Source organism: Oryzias latipes, chromosome 24 (genome assembly GCF_053564925.1).
Source record: "Oryzias latipes strain Hd-rR chromosome 24, Olatipes_Hd-rR_3.1".
NCBI classification, from domain to species: Eukaryota; Metazoa; Chordata; class Actinopteri; order Beloniformes; family Adrianichthyidae; genus Oryzias; species Oryzias latipes.
In genome coordinates, this window is record NC_136260.1 from 16,076,858 (window position 1) to 16,096,751 (window position 19,894).

The 19,894-nt window shown below is 40.7% G+C and overlaps 1 protein-coding gene across 6 annotated transcripts in view; it reads left to right on the forward strand.

Annotated features, from left to right (window-relative positions):
• The window catches only part of utrn (utrophin), a 143,423-nt gene that overhangs the window by 4,977 nt on the left and 118,552 nt on the right, over positions 1–19,894 (forward strand). For 4 of the 6 annotated variants that reach the window (XM_023953086.2, XM_023953091.2, XM_023953088.2 and 1 more), the window contains exons 1-20: positions 1,748–1,890; positions 6,663–6,724; positions 6,984–7,076; positions 7,763–7,840; positions 9,220–9,312; positions 9,588–9,760; positions 10,803–10,918; positions 11,220–11,380; positions 15,478–15,702; positions 16,445–16,626; positions 16,934–17,084; positions 17,173–17,292; positions 17,404–17,505; positions 17,674–17,781; positions 17,900–18,079; positions 18,387–18,523; positions 18,606–18,729; positions 18,804–18,891; positions 18,987–19,231; positions 19,426–19,594. In XM_023953086.2, the coding sequence (XP_023808854.1) occupies positions 1,809–1,890; positions 6,663–6,724; positions 6,984–7,076; positions 7,763–7,840; positions 9,220–9,312; positions 9,588–9,760; positions 10,803–10,918; positions 11,220–11,380; positions 15,478–15,702; positions 16,445–16,626; positions 16,934–17,084; positions 17,173–17,292; positions 17,404–17,505; positions 17,674–17,781; positions 17,900–18,079; positions 18,387–18,523; positions 18,606–18,729; positions 18,804–18,891; positions 18,987–19,231; positions 19,426–19,594 (2,689 nt within the window). In that variant the 5' untranslated portion in view covers positions 1,748–1,808. Of the gene's footprint in view, positions 1–1,747; positions 1,891–2,446; positions 2,562–6,662; positions 6,725–6,983; positions 7,077–7,762; positions 7,841–9,219; positions 9,313–9,587; positions 9,761–10,802; positions 10,919–11,219; positions 11,381–15,477; positions 15,703–16,444; positions 16,627–16,933; positions 17,085–17,172; positions 17,293–17,403; positions 17,506–17,673; positions 17,782–17,899; positions 18,080–18,386; positions 18,524–18,605; positions 18,730–18,803; positions 18,892–18,986; positions 19,232–19,425; positions 19,595–19,894 lie in introns of those variants that run through there. The other 2 variants (XM_023953089.2, XM_023953087.2) reach the window with 2 other exon arrangements.

Genomic DNA, 19,894 nt, shown 5'->3' on the forward strand with positions numbered 1-19,894 from the left:
CTTTAGAAAGTCACAGACTTTAAAAACGTTTACAGAGAATTCTAGTGGAACACAAGAGGAAAAGACGTTTCTCATTGATTCAAAGCCAACTGGCATGTGTGAACACCAAGTTTTACCAGATTTGCTGCAACACCAGTGCGTGAATGTGTGTGTGAATGGGTCTGTGACTGTAAAGCGCTTTGGGCCTTCAAAGAAGGTAGAAAAGCGCTATATAAGTATACGCCATTTACCAAACATTACAGCCATTATTGGAAAAATTACGTTTTTTTTTTTCGTTAAAAAAAAGGCTTTGCATGGAGATACTTCCTCTTAACCATGTCTGTCCCCCAACAGTTGAAACACCACTTTCTTCCTGCAAAGTTGATAGAATCCATTAGCAACCATTTTTTATTTTAGATGTCATACACTTGGTTGTTGTTCTCAGTTGACCTGTGAACACCTGAGTCGGCTTTCCAGCTGCTTTCCAGTTGGCACCAGCTGGCAATACAGATCCAAGCAAGGAGGCAATAACTTTAAAGATTCGCTCCTACCATCTTTTGATCTATCTTAAAAACGTTCCCAGCGGACTTTTGATTATGATAATGCCATTTGCCCCCCCCCCCCCCCCCCCAAAAAAAAAAAACAAAAAACAAAAAAACGTGTCATTTTCTAGGACATAGCTACTGCAGTGGCCAGTTCATTAGAAATTTGAGTTGATTGCGGGACGGTGACACGGAGCAGCCCCGCCCCCCTCCCCTTTCTGTTGCTAAAAGCCCAGAGCAGGGTGCTTGTGGCCCGCCCAGCGTATTTTCTACCATACAAATAAGCTCTTTTTCTTTTATATTTATTTTCATTTATTTTTCTGCTCCTGATTTACAACAAATTAAATAAAAGAAACATGGAATGCAATTTTGTGCGAAATTTTCTTAATATGTGTCCTCAATCATCAGAAAAATGCCACAAGAGCATGTGAAAAATGCCAAAAACACAATTTTCATCAGAGCGGGTCTTTAAGTGGACAGGAAGTTATTTAATATTTCACATCTTGATTGAGTTGGTTTTGATTTCCCATTGCACTTTATTGATTGGAGTGGACCAAACCACCCAGACATCAACCCGTTTCAAGAGCTGTGTGTTTTGGGGGGGTTATAAAATGCGACCCCTGCCTATACCCAGGTGTATGAAATGTAGCAAGGCTTTAACTTGAACTCTTTTTATCTTTTTTTTCTGCCATTAAAAGGTGGGGTTCTTGGTGAGGAAGGCGGCTTTAGGTTATTTAAAAACCCTTAAATTAATATTCATAATTAACACTACCTACGGGAACTTAGCTGGTTTTTGTTTATAGTTGAGATGAATGCAGTAATAAAGAGCTGTGACCAGAACAGCCTGGGCTGCTTTAGGTGGAACAAAGTGGATTCGATCCACTCAGATGGGAAATTAGTGGACGGAAGTATTTTTCCTCCTTTGATTCCTTATTTCAGGTTTTGTTGCTTCCTTTCCAGCTCACAGTGAAATGGTGGTTTCTCACAGTTCGGACTTTTCAGAACATCCTTTTCTTATGTCTGCACACCTATAAAGTCCCTCTCCTTTGAATTGATGACACAAAAGCTTACCTCTGGTTTCATTGCACTTCTGACCCATCAGCCACGACGGCCCCGCATAAACACACCCAGTCAGTACCCTCGTGAGTGCTCTCACCTCTTCTTCCTCTTTCTGTTTTTAGTTGGTCTCTTCCTCCACCACCACCACCACCTTGTCTTCCTGTTCCGGTGTCATTTCTTACTTTCTTTCTCTTTCTTGTTCCGTGTCTAAAAGGCCTTTTTTCCGTCATGAATTTGAGTAAATGGATGTCATGGAGGAAGCGGAACTTTTTCAGAAGGAAAGGAAAGCATGAGAACGGCACTGAATTGGGTAAAGTTCTTTTCCTGTACTTAAAAAGCTGACCGGCGTTTGAATGTTCTACTGTTTTTGAAGATCGCCAGCTGCAAAAGTCTGGTTTTTTTGTGTAGCTAGAAGAGAAACTGTTCTCTAGTGTACATTTTGGACATTTTATCTGCAAGTTCTATGAATCTTGAGCATCTCTTGCATTTCTTTCTCTTTACTTTCACTCAAATAATACTTTCTTTCTGCCTTATTGTGACGAGACTGGAAATCAGAAAAGCAGAAACTTAAATTTTTCACTGCATCCTTTACTTTCCCATTAAATTTGAGTTTGTAATCTGATATGCTTTTGTTTTCCCGCTCACTCCTCATCTTGTGATGGCAGTGAGCGATGGTGCCAAAGCATTTATCTGTGCATAGTCCGTATCCCACCGTGCCGGATGGCTCCCTGTTCACAGGCTTGCCCTGTCCCGTTCCGCTCGGCTCCAATCCCTTTCCCTTTCATTGATGGTGCCCCCTCTTTCCCTCCCCTCGCCCTCTGCTGCCGCATACTTCCCATCCGTGTCTGGTCAAGGAGCGACAGAGGCAGAGGAGGAAAGGGTTTTTCAAAGTGATCCTCCTGTCTTTTTTTGGTTCACCGTTTCCTCTCTGTCAGAGGGGCTTATGGGAGAAGATGGCAGAGCCTGGGCTCAAAGTCAGAGGTAGGAACTCGCTTAGATTGGATTCAAACTGGAGAAATGTTGACCAATGTTGACTTTTGGAGCAGAATCAGATTAGGATGTTGGGAAGTTGTTGGATTGACTAAGGAGCTGCCTTTCGCTTACTTCTACCTACTTATCCATGGATTACTTCAGATTATTTTGTTTCTTTGGACGCAGAAATCATGAAATCCTTTTTAATGATTTACTTTCCTCTCTTTGAAAAATTCAGTCTGTCTTTTTCATCTTTTCTGGGCTTCCTTTTCTCTAATTACAGTGTTCCGTGCACATTTGTTAACGGAGTAAATGCCCTCTCGGGGTGTTCAGTTCTCTCCATCAATTCCCAGATTGTGGTGAGCAAATGGTGTCAACAAGGCATCGCGGGGTGGGACAAGCTAGAACAAGTGACAAACCGAAGAGAGGTGGGAGGCATGCCTGGGATTTGGAGGAATTCAGTGAATTCCTTTCAACCTACGAAGGAAAAACATGACACATCTCTGCGAATGACTGTTATTGGGTTCTGTGCTGGTTTGCTTTTGGTTTTTGCATGTATGCCTTTAAGGGCTGTTAAAATTGATTTATCCAGAAATCCACTTTTGTTCAGGATTGGCACCTTTCTAGCTGGGTGGTGCTTTGATAAAAGGCCTTTCCTCCATTTTTCTTGCTTAAAAGCTGATTTTCTTTATTGCTTTTTTTTCAAAAAAAAATGATATAACTTGTAATTTTCTGCAGCTTTTTTTGTGTTGAGTGTTCTCCATCACTTTTACTAAAGGCCTCATGAAACTCTGGAGCTCCCGGACCAAACTTGTAGCTGCTAAGTAAAGATTTGTTAAAAATAACCGCGACTCGTTGCTTGAGCAAACATTATAAACATCACCCTGGGGTTTGGAGTGTGAGGCTGTCGTGGAAACCCTCACGGTTTGTTTGGTTTTCACCTCGCTGTGCCTCCCCTTCCCCACACCTCCCTGTTGTGTGGTCGCCAACTCTCCACCTGTGTGAAGGAAGGAGACTGGAGCTGTGTTTGCTCATGAGTCCGCTCTGTGTTCTCAGCTGCTTACGTACATTTACCCCTTTTCAGTCAGAGGACTCATGTCGCTCTTTGGAAAACTCCTTAAAAATAAGTTTTTAAACAGAATTTTTATTTCTTTGTTCAAAGAAAGGCTTTAGACCAAAGGGAGAAGTCTCTTTTTGTTTTTACAGACAGGTCCTGATGTTGTGACAGAAAGCAGAGGTTAATGTTCTCCCATGTGCTCTTGCCTCACAGGGCTTGTGCGATAACTCTGTCATATGACCAAGTGACCCATAAAGACCCTTTTTTTTCCTAAAATATCCTAAAACTTAGAAATGTATTTATTAGATTTCAAGTGCTACAAACAAACAAGTTTATGCTGGAAGCTTTTTTAGTTCTTTAAATTGTATGTTGACTCTATGGATTTTCTTCTGTCAGCAAACATCCAGAGGTCATCTTTGCAAACAAATCTACTTTTTTTATGTGACCTTTGCCTCTTTTTTGGGTTTATCGTAAAAAACCCCAAAAAATCCTTTTTGGGCGAGCACAGCTTTTATTAATTTGCATTTTAAACTCATTTACGATAAAAGTATAGGAAAATTATTTGGAAAAAGTCATTGTGATCCCATAGGATTTTAGTTTTTCAAGCTATTAGAGTCAAAAACATTGCTGTCTATAAACATCCATGAGAAGCTTTACACAAATTATTATAATTATTTCTTTGATAAATGTTAGGTTTCTGGTCTCTAAAATTTAAATGTCATCTTAATTTTTTCATATCCAGCTGTAGATTCCATTCTTTTCATACCTGGGATCCAAAATTTAAACTCCAGGTCTGCAACCAGCCCCGCTTCATGATTTCGAAAAATACACATTTTTATGTTTTTGTCACCATTAAGACATTCTTTTATAAACTGTAACTTATTGTTGCAATATTGTGGTATTACAATTGATTTATGTAACAATTGTAATTTCTTTAGCTTTTGAAATTACTACACAAACGTTTCTTTCAAAATAAAATCCCCCCAGTGTCCCACAATATCCTCATGCTGCAGCAAATTTACTTAAATTAAAGATGCAAAAAGCAAAAGTCATATGCTGGTGTCTGTTTATTTACCTGGTATTGAACATAAACACAACATTGGTTTACAATATGGTACACTGTATCTCCATTTTGGAGGAATGATACGGCACGTTGTGCCTGTTGATTTAGTGTAATGTCAGCAGTGGTAAAAACAAAAGAAAAGAAAAAACCTCAAACAGTTTTTTTTTAATAATCATAGGACCACCTAAGTTTAAAAATATATATGTAAGTAACACCACTGAATCTCAACCACTACTCAGCTTTATCTTTAAAGCCAAAGAGCCTTTTATTATACTCTAAAATGATCAACTCCAAAAATGTAGGCCTTGTTACTTTTACACATTGTTCATTTTATTAATCTATTTGTTGTAAATGAAGCTGTGGATTAGTGGACTGGCGCTGCACAGGCTCCTCTTTGAGGGAATCATCTGCTGTTTTTCCGCTGCTCCTCATTCGGGGACATGTAGGCTTTGATCTGTCCAGCAGTTGGACATTCCTGTGCTTTGGCGAGTCGGTGCAGCAGACAGATCAAGGTGGGTGGGGGGAATGGGGGGGTGGTATTGTGCATGAATCAGGTTTATTGTGCTGCCAAGAAGGACAGTAAGGAGAATCCAGGAGACCTTCGTTCAGCAGACCGGCTCTTCAGATAGAGCTGGAAGGACAGGGCTCGTTGATGGAGCTCCTGATCCTCTGCCAGCCTCTCACCCTTTTTTTTATATATCTTATGGCCTCTTTTTTTGAGGTGGAAAAATCAGCTGGAATCAATATTCTAAGCGCAAAAAATGACCTTTTTGTGCAGCAGCTTCATTTTATTCAAACAAACACAATGTGGAACATCACTTTTTGTGTGGCATCATTTCCAGTTGTAGGTTCTCATTTTGAATCTGATGGAAGACGGCATTTTTGTTCCAGTTCCTTTTATCCCCTCAAAGGAACAGCCCTTTTTCCTGGCGAGTAGCGCTGGCAGCCGGGGTGAAACGCGTCCTCAGTCATCATCTAATGTTTAGATGGAGAGGAACACGGAGAAACAGACTGGACGCTTTGCTCTGATGTAGGTCATCTCGTCCTCTCCACCTCTTCACCTCCCTCACCCCGCCTCTGCCCTCGCCTTGTAGCGCATTCATGTTTTTATGCCCTTTTTCACCCAGCCTGAGGCTGCAAACACACAAACCAAACCCGCAACAAAGGAGCTGTAGGCTGCTGGGCCCGGACATCGTAACCTTTGACCTTTGATGCTGTTTGCTGGATGAGAGTCTGGAAAAAGGATACTTTTTTTTTAAAGTGTACTAAAACTTTATTAGTCGCTCATTTAGGAGATTAAACTTCTTATATTTTCCCTTTTTGTGAACCACCACACCAAGGGCTGAGGTGCTCGTACGCCTCAGCTTTCACAAAAATTGTTAAAGTTGCAATGGTTTCTCTATTTCAGCTGCTATTGTAGGATGCAGACAGAAATTTGGAGAGAATATTTCAGTGTTTACCTTTTGAAGTTCGTGTTTCTGCGAGACTTTCTTCAAAAACACCAGGATGTGGCCGTCGCTCGGGCACATCAAAGCGGCTGACCCGGTGCCCGATGCACAATGAGACCCTTTTTTAGAGCCACGGTGGAGGAGAAAGGAGGAGCGGGTAGGAGGGAGTCAAGTGGGAAGGGAATGTGAAATATGTGCAAAGTTCGATTCCATTGTACAGTAAGGGATCGAGGGTGCCTGTGCGCACGTACATTTGTGTTTGCTTTGGTTCGGACTCTTTTTGACATTTAAGCGTATTGTATAAACAACCCTCTTGTCTACATTTTGTTCCTGTAGTCTTCTGACGTCGAGGCCTCATCGATCTAGATGCTTTTAGGCCATAATTGCCTGCAGCTATAATTACCAATCACCAGCGTGTCAGCTGGACCGCGAGTTTGACCCGAAGCTCGGCTTTTTCCAGAAATAAACCCACAGAACTGAACATTGACTGTTTATGACTGTTGACTGTTTTCTAACATTGTTTTTTTTTTCTCTCTGTGTAGATGAGCATGATGCTGTGCAGAAGAAAACGTTCACAAAGTGGATTAATGCACAGTTTTCCAAGGTATTCGTGTTTCCTTTTAGAAGTGAAAAACAGACTATATTGGTTTGTTTTTCAAGGTAAAAATGACAGGAAGTTATTTTGATTGATTTTATTTTTCGGACAAACTAAAATTGTTGTTTTAATTCATCAGAGACAACATCAGTGCAGAGCCTTATCCCTCTTTTTTCAGTGACCTTTCACAGAGACCCTGTTTGGTTTTTAGTTTATTTATATAATATTTGTAATAGAGTATAAAAAACACAAATCTTTCTCCTTGTAGACAGGGAAGACTTCCATCAGAGATATGTTTACTGACCTGAGAGATGGTACCAAACTGCTGGACCTCCTGGAAGGTCTCACAAACACAGTGCAGGTAAGCTTGCATTCACTTTTTATCTATTTAAAACCTGCATAGCCTCCTAAAATATATTTTACACAACTAGAATGGCTTTTGTCTTCCTAAGTGGTGCTTATCTGATCATTTCTGCATTAAAAAAGAATCCTCTTTCTAAATGCATCCTTAAACAATTCACACTCATTAATTACAGAGACACAAAGCATCTGACTGGAAAAATGATGAATTAATTTAATTTTTCTTTAGTAGTTATAAAAGCAACCCCCACCCCACCCCTCCATTAATATCAGTGTTTTGGACAAAGGTGGGATTGTGCGCCTATCTTTCTTTCACCTGCAGTTGCGATGATTTCCCGCTGTCTCTCTGCCATGTGAGCCGGCACACAAGCGCACTGTGATAATGTGATGCTAATGCTATAATGGGGTGCTAATGTGTGGTTGTGGTATGCACTGACTTGAAAGAACTATGCAGTTGGCAAGTGCTCATCCTGCCATTCTTTCCATAAGTTGACCTCTGGATGCTGCTGATGGGGTAATAGGTGTGATGAATGTATGTATGTAAATGTGTTTTTTTTCTGGATCAACTTTTATATTTTTGCACAAAGAAAATGTTAATTTTTTTATCACTTCATTTTCAAAGTTTTTATCTCTGAAGAGTTCTAAATAAACGCTCAGCTGATCTCTGATGGGCTTCCCCTTCCTCAGACCAAAGAGCGTGGTGCCACCAGAGTGCACGCCCTCAACAATGTCAACAAAGTGCTTCAAGTGCTGCATCAAAATCATGTGAGTGCCTGGGATTTTCTTTTTTTTAACGTTATCTGATTTTTTTTTTTCTCTCTAGTTCCTTGGTTGTAATTTAGTGAAAGCTGCAACATTTATATGTGTTAAAAGACAAGAAGAGAAAAGAAATAAAACCAAAAAATACTGTTAAAATAAAAGTCAGACTGCATACATGCAGCTTTGTATGAAAAGAAATCATCTTTTAGTCTCACCAAAGTCAGAACTCTTTAACTTCCTGAATGAAGCTGCAAAAATTACTGCCCGATGCAGTTCCCAAAGTTACCACAAGAGACTTGCAGAGAGAAACAGTATTCATTTGTTTTGATATAAAAACAAAGATAAACATGTTTCCAACCAGGTTAATAACCAGTTATAGAGATTCTAAAATGCTAGAAATCTCATTATCCTTATTTATTGAGCATTAAACTTGCAAATAAAAAGGGGCATAGTCTTTTAATAACAGATAGCCTTCCAACTTTATTTGTGAAAGGTTATCTCAAGTTTGGCTCTTGGTTTAAGTGAATCCTTGCTTTAGGTGAAAAACTTTTCAGTGGCCACATAGCAGAAGCGATTAACGGATGTAACCTTGGGTTAAAAAGCATTGTGCGTGAAAACACTAAAAGCCGGAACAAAATGTAATCTTTTCACATGATGTGGTTAGGTGGCCATGGTGTTTACCATTATGTGATAACAAGAGGAGACATAGTTTCTGCAGAGGGGCAGTTCATTAGAAATTAACCTATGAGTTGTGGGCGGGACGATTGGTGCAGAGTAAGCCTGCTCCTTCTTTCCAACATCCATCTGCTTTTGTTTCACGCTAGCTTACAGCCCTTCATGACCCCAACCTAACGTTGACGGTGCAACAAAAATGGCGAACAATATCAGACCTATCCAGCTCTGCAGTTTTGAGCCAGATGTCAGCTCATACGAGGAAAACCAGGACGTACATGGATCTATTTGTGGATACATCAGAATGGAGTGGAGCAGGGAGCTTGTGGCTTGACGTAGTAGTTTCTACGTCACACGTACAAGCTCTATCCAATGGCATTTATGTGTGTGCTCCTCATTCGATTAAAGAAATACTCAGAAATGCAATTTTAAGATCAATTTTCTTTATATATATCCTCCATAATCTGAATAATGCCAGCAAGACCATGTTTAAAACACAATTTTCATGGGAGTGGGTCTTTAATGATTTGACAGTTCTTTTTAATGCATAAAATGCATACAATGCAATTCCTTTAGAATTACCTTAAAATGTGAAAATTCACAGTCACAACAGACGAAACTTGGGCTTCTATTAACATAACAAAAATATTAAAACTGAGAGTCTTTAAAGAGGACAAAGTGTCCGTCTGACTCATTTCTTTTCGGTCCGCCAGGTGGATCTGGTAAACATAGGAGGCACAGATATCGTAGATGGGAACCACAAGTTGACGCTGGGCCTCATCTGGAGCATTATCCTTCACTGGCAGGTGAGCTCACTCACACAACATCTCATCACCATTGCTCCATTAACTCCCTGTGTACCGACAATGACAAAAAAAAAAAAAAAAGCAGATGATGGAAAGTGCATGCTTGCATGCAAACATACTAATCATCATCTGTGTTGTCTGCCTGACATTTGGAACAGCTGTTGACACTCTGTGCTGGAGCTGCAGCTTTTCATTACCGTTTGTGTTGATTTCAGCTTATAGGACTAAAAAAAACTCAGTTGTCTGTAATAAAGTGTCCCTTTTTTTGTGTGTAGGTGAAAGACGTCATGAAAGACATCATGTCCAATTTGCAGCAGAACAACAGTGAAAAGATCCTGCTAAGCTGGGTGCGACAGTGCACACGCTCGTACCCTGAAGTCAATGTACTAAATTTCACAACAAGTTGGTCTGACGGCCTGGCATTTAATGGCATCCTGCACCACTTCAGGTGAGCAGAAATGTCCCAAACGCCTTCCGCCTGACTCATAAAACCTCTTTTTTTTCTGGGTTTTGTTTGCAACATTCTTTGCGTATGAGGTGGATTTTACCTGCACCTTGGCCGTGTACCCTTTGATTCGGATTTTAAATCACATCCTCAAACTGTAAAGAGTCCGACGGCTGCAGTAAAAAAAAAAAAAAAAAAGCTCCATGAAGGAGAGGAGCTGCGGGTGTCGGGAGGTCTGGGTGTTTGTGCACATGTGCACACTGCTTGTCTTGTTCTGTTTAGGCGTGCTATGTCACTGTTTGCTCACGCTTTGTGAGTGCGCGCGCCTACACTGTTGAGCGTGAAAGAAAAGGCGTGGGGGTAAGGGATGCACCCCCCCTCCCTGTCTTTTTTATTTTACCCCCTTGTCTTTACTAGTGACACACACAGGCCTGTGAGCTGTGAGAACCGTACTGTTGGTTTAAACGTGGGCCCGGGCTTTGGGTGGATCACTGAACACACACATTCCTCACTCGATAGTTGCCGCTCCCGCCACATTTTCATCTGCAAAAACCTCAGAACAGCTGAAAATCTAGCTGCAAAAAAATAACAGTTTTTGGGTTTTTATTTATGAAATAAATCTTCAATACATGTAAGCATCCATGTATTTATCCATAGTTCCACAAATTGTTCTATTTCTCTCTTTTTATTCCATATATGTATATTACTTTATTTTTTTATTGTCCAAACAGCTGGAGAGCACCTGGATTTTCGTTATCACAAGCTTCTTGTGTAACAATGACATTAAAGGATTTCTGATTCTGATTTCATAGAGTATATTCGCATGGTTAGATTTTAATTTTTATTAAAATCATTTTTAAATTAAAAGCTTTTTTCCCCCTACCAAATTAAAAGCCTATATTTTTAAAATGAAAAAACCTTTGTTGATTTAATAAATGAGTATAACATCTTGTAAGTGAAGATGAGTGAAACCAAATAATTAGATTTCCTTTAATCCCAGCTCTATTCTGAAATGTTTCATCCCTTAACTGTGTTGAAACCACAGGCCAGAAGCCTTCAGCTGGGATCAGGTTGTCAGACTGAGCCCGATGGAAAGACTCGACCATGCTTTCACTGTAGCCAGAGATCAGCTGGGAATCGAACGGCTCCTGGATCCTGAAGGTACATTTGTCGCTTCCATCATTTGGCTTTTGCTTAGCTTGAAAGGTTATACTGCAGAGTTGTTGAAGGTTGCTTTTTATTTGACCAAGATTCCGACAAATGAAAGCAGCATGTCATGAAGTTTACTTTCATATGATGGCAGCAGCTGGATGAACTCAAAGGAGGGAACAGGTTAAAGAAGTGTTGGGCTCCAAACCTGCAGCCTTTTAGTTGTGTTAAATCAGTAATAAATGTTGCAAGTCGGGTCCTCACCCTTCCAATTTTATACCTCTCTTCATCCATCCACATCTTTTTTTTCCAGATGTGGCAGTGCAGCTACCAGACAAGAAGTCCATCATCATGTACGTGACGTCGCTTTTTGCTGTGCTGCCCAAAGATGTGAGCATGGATGCCATTAGAGAGGTGGAGACCTTACCCCGTAAATTTAAAACCGAAGACGCCGTTCCAGGGCTCAGTGTGCAGGTAACGGAAAACAAACCATGTGAGGATGTGGTGGAAGAGGCCTTTGGCCACATTAAACTGGGTTTCATCTGAGGGAGAATCACTCTGCCGTACACGCACAGTCTGGAAAAAAGTCGCACACAGCCACAGAGGCACGCTTTTATTTGGAATAAATGAATATCAACAAAAATACAAATAGTAAAAGATACAAGTCTGTTTTAAAAAAGACAAATCAAAAAATATATGAACCAAGAAATCAGTAACAAATTCCCAAAATAAGCCTTTTTTTGACACACAACTGCAGCTAACCTCTTCATGATTTTGATATTAATGCAAACCAATGTTTCAAAAATCGAAATTAACTGGAAAAAATACATAAGTGGGCAAGAACATTTAGTGAAGGGAATATTAAGCACAAATTCAGAGTACTTTTTTTTTAAAGTTATTTATCTCAATTAATCATAGATTATAATAATAATAATATTATTATATTATTCATAGATGGTTTGAATAAAACTTAACTGCTCTGTAAATCAATTTTACAGTTTGAAACTTGTAAAACACTTGATTGTTTATTTCTGCACACAGGTATGAAGTGCTTTAATATTGCTTTAATAAAATAAAATATTGCTATGCTTTATTTATACACAGTAAAATTTGCTTGTGTATCAAAGTGTTTATATTTAACTTTAAATTACTTATGTTTTTGTTTTCATGTAGAAATCGTGGTAATTTAGGATCCAAAGTGTTTTGACGGATATTTGCATCAATAGGCATCAAGGAGTTATTTCTTTAAATCTCGGCAGTTCTTTGAGCATATGTTTTAGCAAGCAATAGAAACTTAGTTTTACTTGAGTGATGGTTTGTTTCTGATCAATCAGGGTTTTAGTTGACAAAATTCAGTAAAAAAGCCAGAAATTGAAAAAAGAAATTCCTACCTTTTTCTTAAAAAAACACTTTAATTAATCAGAAGGGCTTAACAAATAAAGCTGTTTCAATTGCATTGATTGTATTATTTTGAAAAATAACAACTTCTCTTACTGAAAATATTAGTATTCATTAAAAGGAGGGATAGCCAATTTAAAATTTTATTTTAGGTCATCTCTCCTTTTTTATTCTTTTCCTGGTGCTCCGTCAGAGTTGCTGTCTGGATTTTTCCATCTGTACTGTAAGCATGCACACCTTTTCTCACTGTGAATCCAGAGGTGTCGGTTCAACAACTTAAACAGCTGGAGTTGCAAAAACAAATTTCTTTAACGTTTTGCTGCTCTGCTTCTGATTATACCCAGCTCCAAGGCTGGTGTGTACAACATGAGGAATGCCGTCACATGTTGCTGGACAGAATGAGTCAGTCCCATTCTGTTAAATAAAAAAAATAAAAAAAGCACTTTGCTTCATTCTCTGCTGCCAAGTGTATGAAAAGCACAGCGGGCAGGAGCAAATTGGGAGCAGAGGTGTGACTCACCCCTCTGACATTACCCCATAGACCAAACTGCAGGCGGGAAACCCCAAGGCTGAAAATGGATGGAATGAAATGAGGGGAAAAATGGTTGAGCATGGAGAGAGTGGGGGGACCTTTGTCGGCCTTAAAGATGAAGTATTTGGAAGTGCAAACATCCTTCTTTTGACTATTTTAAAACGTGACAACATTAACATTCTCAGCCAAACGGACTCTGCCTGATATTGGTTAGATTTTCCTCATTTCATCATTAGCTTTTCCCTTGGCTCCTCATTCCAGAGGTTTTTAGTCCCCAAACAACCCCTTCACACACCCTGGAATAAACGCTGGAAAATTCATTTAAACTCCGGTCGGTCCAACAAGAAGTTTATTTTCCTGGAACACTTTTCTCCCAATAGGAAATATAATGCTGCTGGAAGTGAAACCAAGTGGAGGAAGAAGAAGAAGGCCATTATTATGGATTTACTTTTTGTAGTGTTGCAGTACTAGATTATGATGTCAGTTGAGAGTCGGAACTCTGGCGCAGCTATCAGTCCTAACAGTTTTCATTAAACACAAACAACTTTATTCCAAAATTGTCACATAGTAGTTTTACCTTTGCACTAAAACAAACTCTTAGCAACATTTTGTTGAGAAAGGGGGGAAAAACCCAGAAACAGTTATGTTGTTACTATAGCGATCCTCACAGTCATTTCACATTTGTGTCATGTTTGATTTGGCACTGCTGCAACCACAGAGATTTTATCTATTTCAGCTCCGGACAGATTATCTGAGCAACATCAAGCTCTGCCAGACTCTGTCAAACAAGTGAACTGCACTTAACTTTATCAAGGTTCCCCCTGTTTGAGAAGGTCTGTTGTTGCTAAAATTAGGATTGAGCTGCTCAGTTTTCCAGCAGCACCTCCCAGCATCCCAGTATAGGCATGCAGTATATTTTTTTCATTTCAGGGCGGGACACTTTTGAAAATTGCATAGGGCCCTCCAAAGTGGTTAGGTCTTTTTGAAAACATGCTTGTATGCTGTAAGAAATGAAGGGGTTTGATTTTACTGTATTATATAGAATCTAAACATATAAAACATTGTTTTTCAAATACATTAGTATCTCTGTTAGATTTTCGTAACACCTTAACTATACAAATATTTACTCGTAAAAAATGAAAAAATAATTTAACTAATAAAAAAAGAAAATCCAACATGTAGATTTTGTAAAAAAAAATAAAGTCACAACATTCTCAAATAATAAATTCATTGCCTGGGTGTCCCACCCTCGACACGCCTGATCTTGCCTGAACTCGTAAGCCGAGTGGGGCTTGTTTGTTCTTCTGTGTGAGGCCATCTGTGGATTACCAGGTGCTGTAATTCACTGTAACCACACGGGGGCGCTCTCCAGTTTTTTCTTGTGTTGGTTTAAAGTTTGCGTACAGTCGAGTCAGAAAGAACAATCGCCGTCAAATTAAATTCACTGTGGGGGATTTTGTCTAGAGACCCCTTAAGAAAGAAAAAAAATATTTTAAAATGATTAACTTACAAATACTCAAATATTTACTTTTTATTAAACTTTCATTTTATATTGTGTTTGTTTGTTACGCAAAAAGTTAACAAATTTACTTATTTTGCCCTTTTTTGTACCAATGTTTAACTCTTGTGATTTTCAAGTTACACTGAGAATGCGGCAGTGGCCAGTGGCTCAGACAGTAGAGCAGGTAGTTCGATGACCGAAGGGTTCAATCCCCCCCCCCAGCCAGTTGTCGTTGTGTCCTTGGGCAAGACACTTAACCCTCCCTGCCTCCAGTGCGGCTGGTGTGTGAATGTGTATGAATATGGCGGTGATTGTCAGATCACTGGCATCCACGCAAACTGGCATCCAAGCCTCTGTCAGTCTGCCCCAGAGCAGCTGAGTCTACATTAGTAATTACCTTCACCAAGTATGAATGAGGAGTGAATGAATAATGGATAAATTGTAAGCACTTTTAGCACCAAAAAGAAAGCGCAGATAAATCTAATCCGTTCTTATTATTAGAAGTTTTCTTCTTCTTCTACTTCAATTATTTGCTTTAGACTTTAAATTGCTCCCCTAAAGGTAGATATTAGAATTGCAGTTCCCTCCTGAACTTTGTTTTTGTTCATCTCCTTACGGAAAATGTATTTTCAAAGAATTTCTATTGACCCAAAATCCAAAACCTTTGTGTTTTTCTAGGACATAGTTTCTGCAGAGCGGCAGTAGTTCATTAGAAATTAGTTTTCGAGTTGTGGCCGAGACCATTGGCACCAAGCAACCTCCCCTTCCCTTCCCTTCCCCATTGCTGGGAGGTTTCCGTTTAAGTGGAGCAGGGAGCTTGTGGTCCACCCATCGTGTTTTCAAAGTCACAAACTCCTTTTCGAACAGCATTTTTTTTTTAATCACAAATGCAATTATGTCCTCCGCCATCAGGAAAAACGCCACAAGAACAAGTTAAAAACACCCAAAACACAATTTTTATTTGAGTGGGTCTTTAAAAGGAAGGAGCATCTCTCGGGGGTCAGAAAAGTAAATTGTAATTTCCCAGTGTGGCTCCCCCATGGCTTCTTTAGAAGTTGATAAGCTCACAGTGGAAGCCCGAAGATTTACTGAGTGCTCTGCCATATTTCTGAGCTTCATCTATGTCCTTTGCTACGGCAGAATGTCCAAATGGAAGATGCCGGTAGCAGTCTGCGGCCTGAGACCCCCGGGACAGAGACTGAGGGGGGCGTGGAGGCCGGCTTGCTGGATGTGGACCTCGACACCTACCAGACTACGCTGGAAGAGGTCTTGACTTGGTTGCTGTCAGCCGAGGACACACTACAGATTCAGGAGGAGGTTTCTAACGATGTGGAAGAAGTGAAAGAGCAGTTTCACACTCATGAGGTAGGAGGCCTACAGGATGGCTGGAGGGATATTGGGATAAAAATTCATAGCAAAGGTTGCTGCCATGTTAGAGCGTCCCAATCCAAATACTTGATCTGCATGTTGATTTGAAACATTAGAACGCATGGATCACAATTGAGTTAAACCCTGTCTACATTGAGAATTTCAAACCTGGAGGTCTCCCACAAACATCACTACATGCTCTGTACATGTTGGGAATTCCTGGAATTCTGCTGAGAACAGTGGCTCAGATCGCTCCATGGTGCCCTGGCCCCGAGCTTGCTTACTTACTTATTTGCTTGCTTGACGAGGCGTATTTGCGAGGTTTGTGTCTGTGCATGTGTGTAAAGGGGCTTTGGCTGGATTCCCTTGGCTGAAGTGTGAATTTTGCTGAAGTTGAATGTCTGGAATCCAGGTCAAAGCAGAAAGCTGGTCGTGAGACAGAGCAACAGGATCCAAAGCCTCTCACACAGCCAGACCATTCAGGAACGCTGGGGGGGGAAAATCCAGCTTGTTTGTGCTTTGTTGCTCCTGTACTTTCACTACAAGGCCCCATCTGAAGTGCACTCAGGAGGTGCTCTGAATGTTTCTCCTTACTGCATTTTCAAGGGCTATCCACTGATTCTTGCAATATAAAGTGTTATACAAAAAAATGAAAGCAAGAAAAATGACTTTAAAGGTGTACAGATTGTGCAGCAATTAGCTAAAATTCTGATTTGTAGTTCTCCATATTGCTTTGAAGGCCTTCATGATGGAGCTGACGGCTCATCAGAGCAGCGTGGGAAACGTGCTGCAGGCAGGGAACCAGCTGATTGCTCAGGGCAGCCTGACAGAAGAGGAAGAAGAGGAGATCCGGGAGCAGATGAGCCTCCTGAACTCTCGCTGGGAGAATCTCCGGGTGGCCAGCATGGACCGACAGGCCCGGTAAAGTCCCACACATGGGTCCGCTTTGCTGCCACAAAAAGTCAACTTGTTGTAGCTTCTTTTGCAGAAAGGACAAAATGTTGGAGACCATCCAAATAATCTGAGTCTGAATTATCCAATTCCAAATCTGAGTCTACAAGGCAGTGATGCCCAATAACACTTAGTCCATTGGATGTAGTTGTCCATAAATGATGTTCCTGTTGTCCTCCATAGTGTTTTCAGACCTCAATTTCAGTTATAAGCTCCTCTGGGTTTCATGCATTGAGGTGCGTTTACAGAAACATGTCTTCTACTCATTCGCTTTTAGGCTCCACGAGGTCCTGATGGATCTTCAGCAGCAGCAGCTGCAGCAGCTCTCCGACTGGCTGACACAGACCGAGAAGCGAATTAAAAGGATAGAGATGGAGCCAGCTCCTGAAGACATGGAGGTCTACAAGGAAAAGATCGAACAACATAAAGTAAATAAAGCCTCCAAGCTAAATCTCTTTTAATACACTTCAGAAAACTCAAACAATTGATTTCATTTTGTGTTTTGTTTTCATGCAGGAGCTGCAGAATGATCTGGAGGTGGAGCAGGTGAAGGTCAATTCTCTCACTCACATGGTGGTTGTTGTGGATGAGAATAGTGGTGAGAGCACCACCGCTGCCCTGGAGGAGCAATTGCAGGTAAGACGACAGACTCTCCGAAAATGTGTGAGACATAAACGTTTGTATATGTGGGATTTCAGATTATTATTTATTTTTCCTGTTTCTTTTATTTAAATATTTGAATTCCAGTCATTGGGCGAACGCTGGGCGGCTGTGTGTCGCTGGACGGAAGAAAAGTGGCAGAAGCTGCAGGAAGTTTTTCTGGTTTGGCAGCAGCTTCTATCAGACCAGGTGGGATGCTGAGTGTCACATCACTTTAAAAATAAATAAATAAAACTTTTAAAGATTTTTAAGAGATGCTAAAAAGAACCATTAAACAATGAAAAATGTCTTTTAAAGCTGGTGTTTCCAGAAACATGATAAATTAGTAATGAATTTTACTTCCCTTCATTCTTGCAGAGTCTGTTTACAGAGTGGTTGGCAGAAAAAGAGGAGGCCCTAAATGAAGTTCAGACCAGAAACTTCAAAGACTCCTCTGAAATGAATACTAATGTACGGCAGCTAGCTGTAAGTACGAGTTTTGTTCTTTTTTTACTGTTAGTGCCAACATTTCTTTTGTAGATATAGAAATAAATCGAATTTTAAATCAACCTTTTTTAAAGAATAAGTCTGTCACTCTTTTTAGATATTAAAGGAAGACATGGAGAAGAAGAGGAGGACGTTGGACAAGCTGGCCGAGGCAGGACAGGACGTGATTCAGTTGCTGCAAAATCCCACAGCAGGGGCCAGGATCGAGGGGGACACGGAGGAGTTGACTCACAGATGGGACAACCTGGTGCAGAAGCTGCAGGATTGCTCCTTCCAGGTTGGTGTTTACTCTGAAGTTTGGTCTGGAAAAAATCTTTAAATCTCATTTCTTTCTCTTCCTTGTTGTCAAAACTACCAAAGTGAATTAAAGTTCCCTAAATAAAGTTGAACTTTATGAGAAGGTGCTTGGTGTGCAGGTTAAAGACCACCCATATATCAGACAGCAGCACATGCGATGAGTGAATTTACTTAATAATCAATCTGTAAACCAGCTGGATTATGAGAATGTTGGATGAAAGACATAGAAATGAGAAAACTCTTGTTTCTATCAACTGTTTCACTGTTCTTGTACCTGCTTTCGTTAGGTGATGGAGTCCGTGACAGATGCTGGGATCACTCAGATGGACGTGGCAATGGTTGCTTCCACCGTTGACCAGGACTTGGAACCACCTGCTCCGGCCAAGAAACGGCTGGTGGAGACAAGCGCAGAGACTTTACAGAGGTAAAAGCTGTGACCCAAAGTGTTGGTGACCATCAGCAGCTTGGAAGTGTCTTTTGCAGACTGCGTTTGCTTTGTTTGACAGGTTTGAGAACAAAACATCGGATTTGTTGAGCTGGATAAGAGCATGCAAAACATCAACCCAAGCTCTAGCTACCACACCAGCTGAAAATACACCAGACTCCCCAGATCTGTCAAAGAAATTTAAGGTACAGTTGGAAATGATTGTTTATATGTTAAAAGAATGTATTTTAAACCCTCTGGTGGATTGTTGAACATACAGGATGTGGAGCAGGAGGTCTCAGCAAAGGAGGCCACGGTTCTAGAGGTGATTCAGGAGGGTCAAGGCCTGGTAGAGCAGTTGGAAAGGGGTATGAAGGGAATCGACAATGAATCTTTTTCAGTTTCAAAAGCTTCAAACAAACAGTTTTTTTTTGTACTATTTCACTCCCATTTATATCCACAGAGTCTGAAAACATGGAGTCAGTGAGAACAAATGTAGACCTAATCCAAACTGAGTGGGACTCCTGCAAAAGGGAGGTCCAGGCTGCCCGTGAGCGGGTTCACACTCAGTCTCGGGTCAGAGCCGCTGCTGAAGAAGTCGCCGAGGTAGACCGGCTCGTGGAGGAGCATGACAGGTGGCTGAAAGGTTCTGCCACTGTAGAAAAGTGCAGCGAGGTCGACCTCACAAATATGAGTGGGGAATGCCGGGTGAGATTTACCGTCTCGTTCTCACACACCCTGATCTGCTTTGTGTGACTTTAATCCAGAATTGTACCTGTGACCCTTAGTAACACAGCTTTGGATTTGTGTTCTAAATATTGCAGTTTGTAATAAAAACTGAATGGTGCATCAGAGCAACAGAAAATGGGATTAATGTTCAGGTTTTTTGTTGTGGTTCCCAGTCCCGCCTTGTTCAGATGGATTCCTTCAGCCCTCGACTGGAGCAGCTGTTTGCAGAGGCTGGAGGTCTGGCAGCGGCGTCCTCTCTGAAGGACAGCGTCCTGTTGGTTTCGGCTCACCACGCATCCACGCTGCAGCAGCTGCAGAGACGAGAGCAGCAAGTCAATGAAGGTAACTTTGTCTGAACGTTACAAAAACATTTAGAAACAAATAGCTGGGTGATGTGAATCTAGGTATAAATGGGGCAAAAAGCACCTTCTTGGTTTTACAGCATCCTTTTATTGCCAGAAAGCAAGAAGTTTAAAAGCCTTTTTTTAAAGTCTTTTGTTCTTGCTCCTGGTCCACATATTTCCAGTCAGCACCGCCCCCACACGCAGCGTGTAAATTTAACTCCATCTTTCATATGAAATCTTGGCTGGTCAAATTATAATCGATGCCCTTAAATGGCTTCTAAAGGCTCTCAGTTTTGGA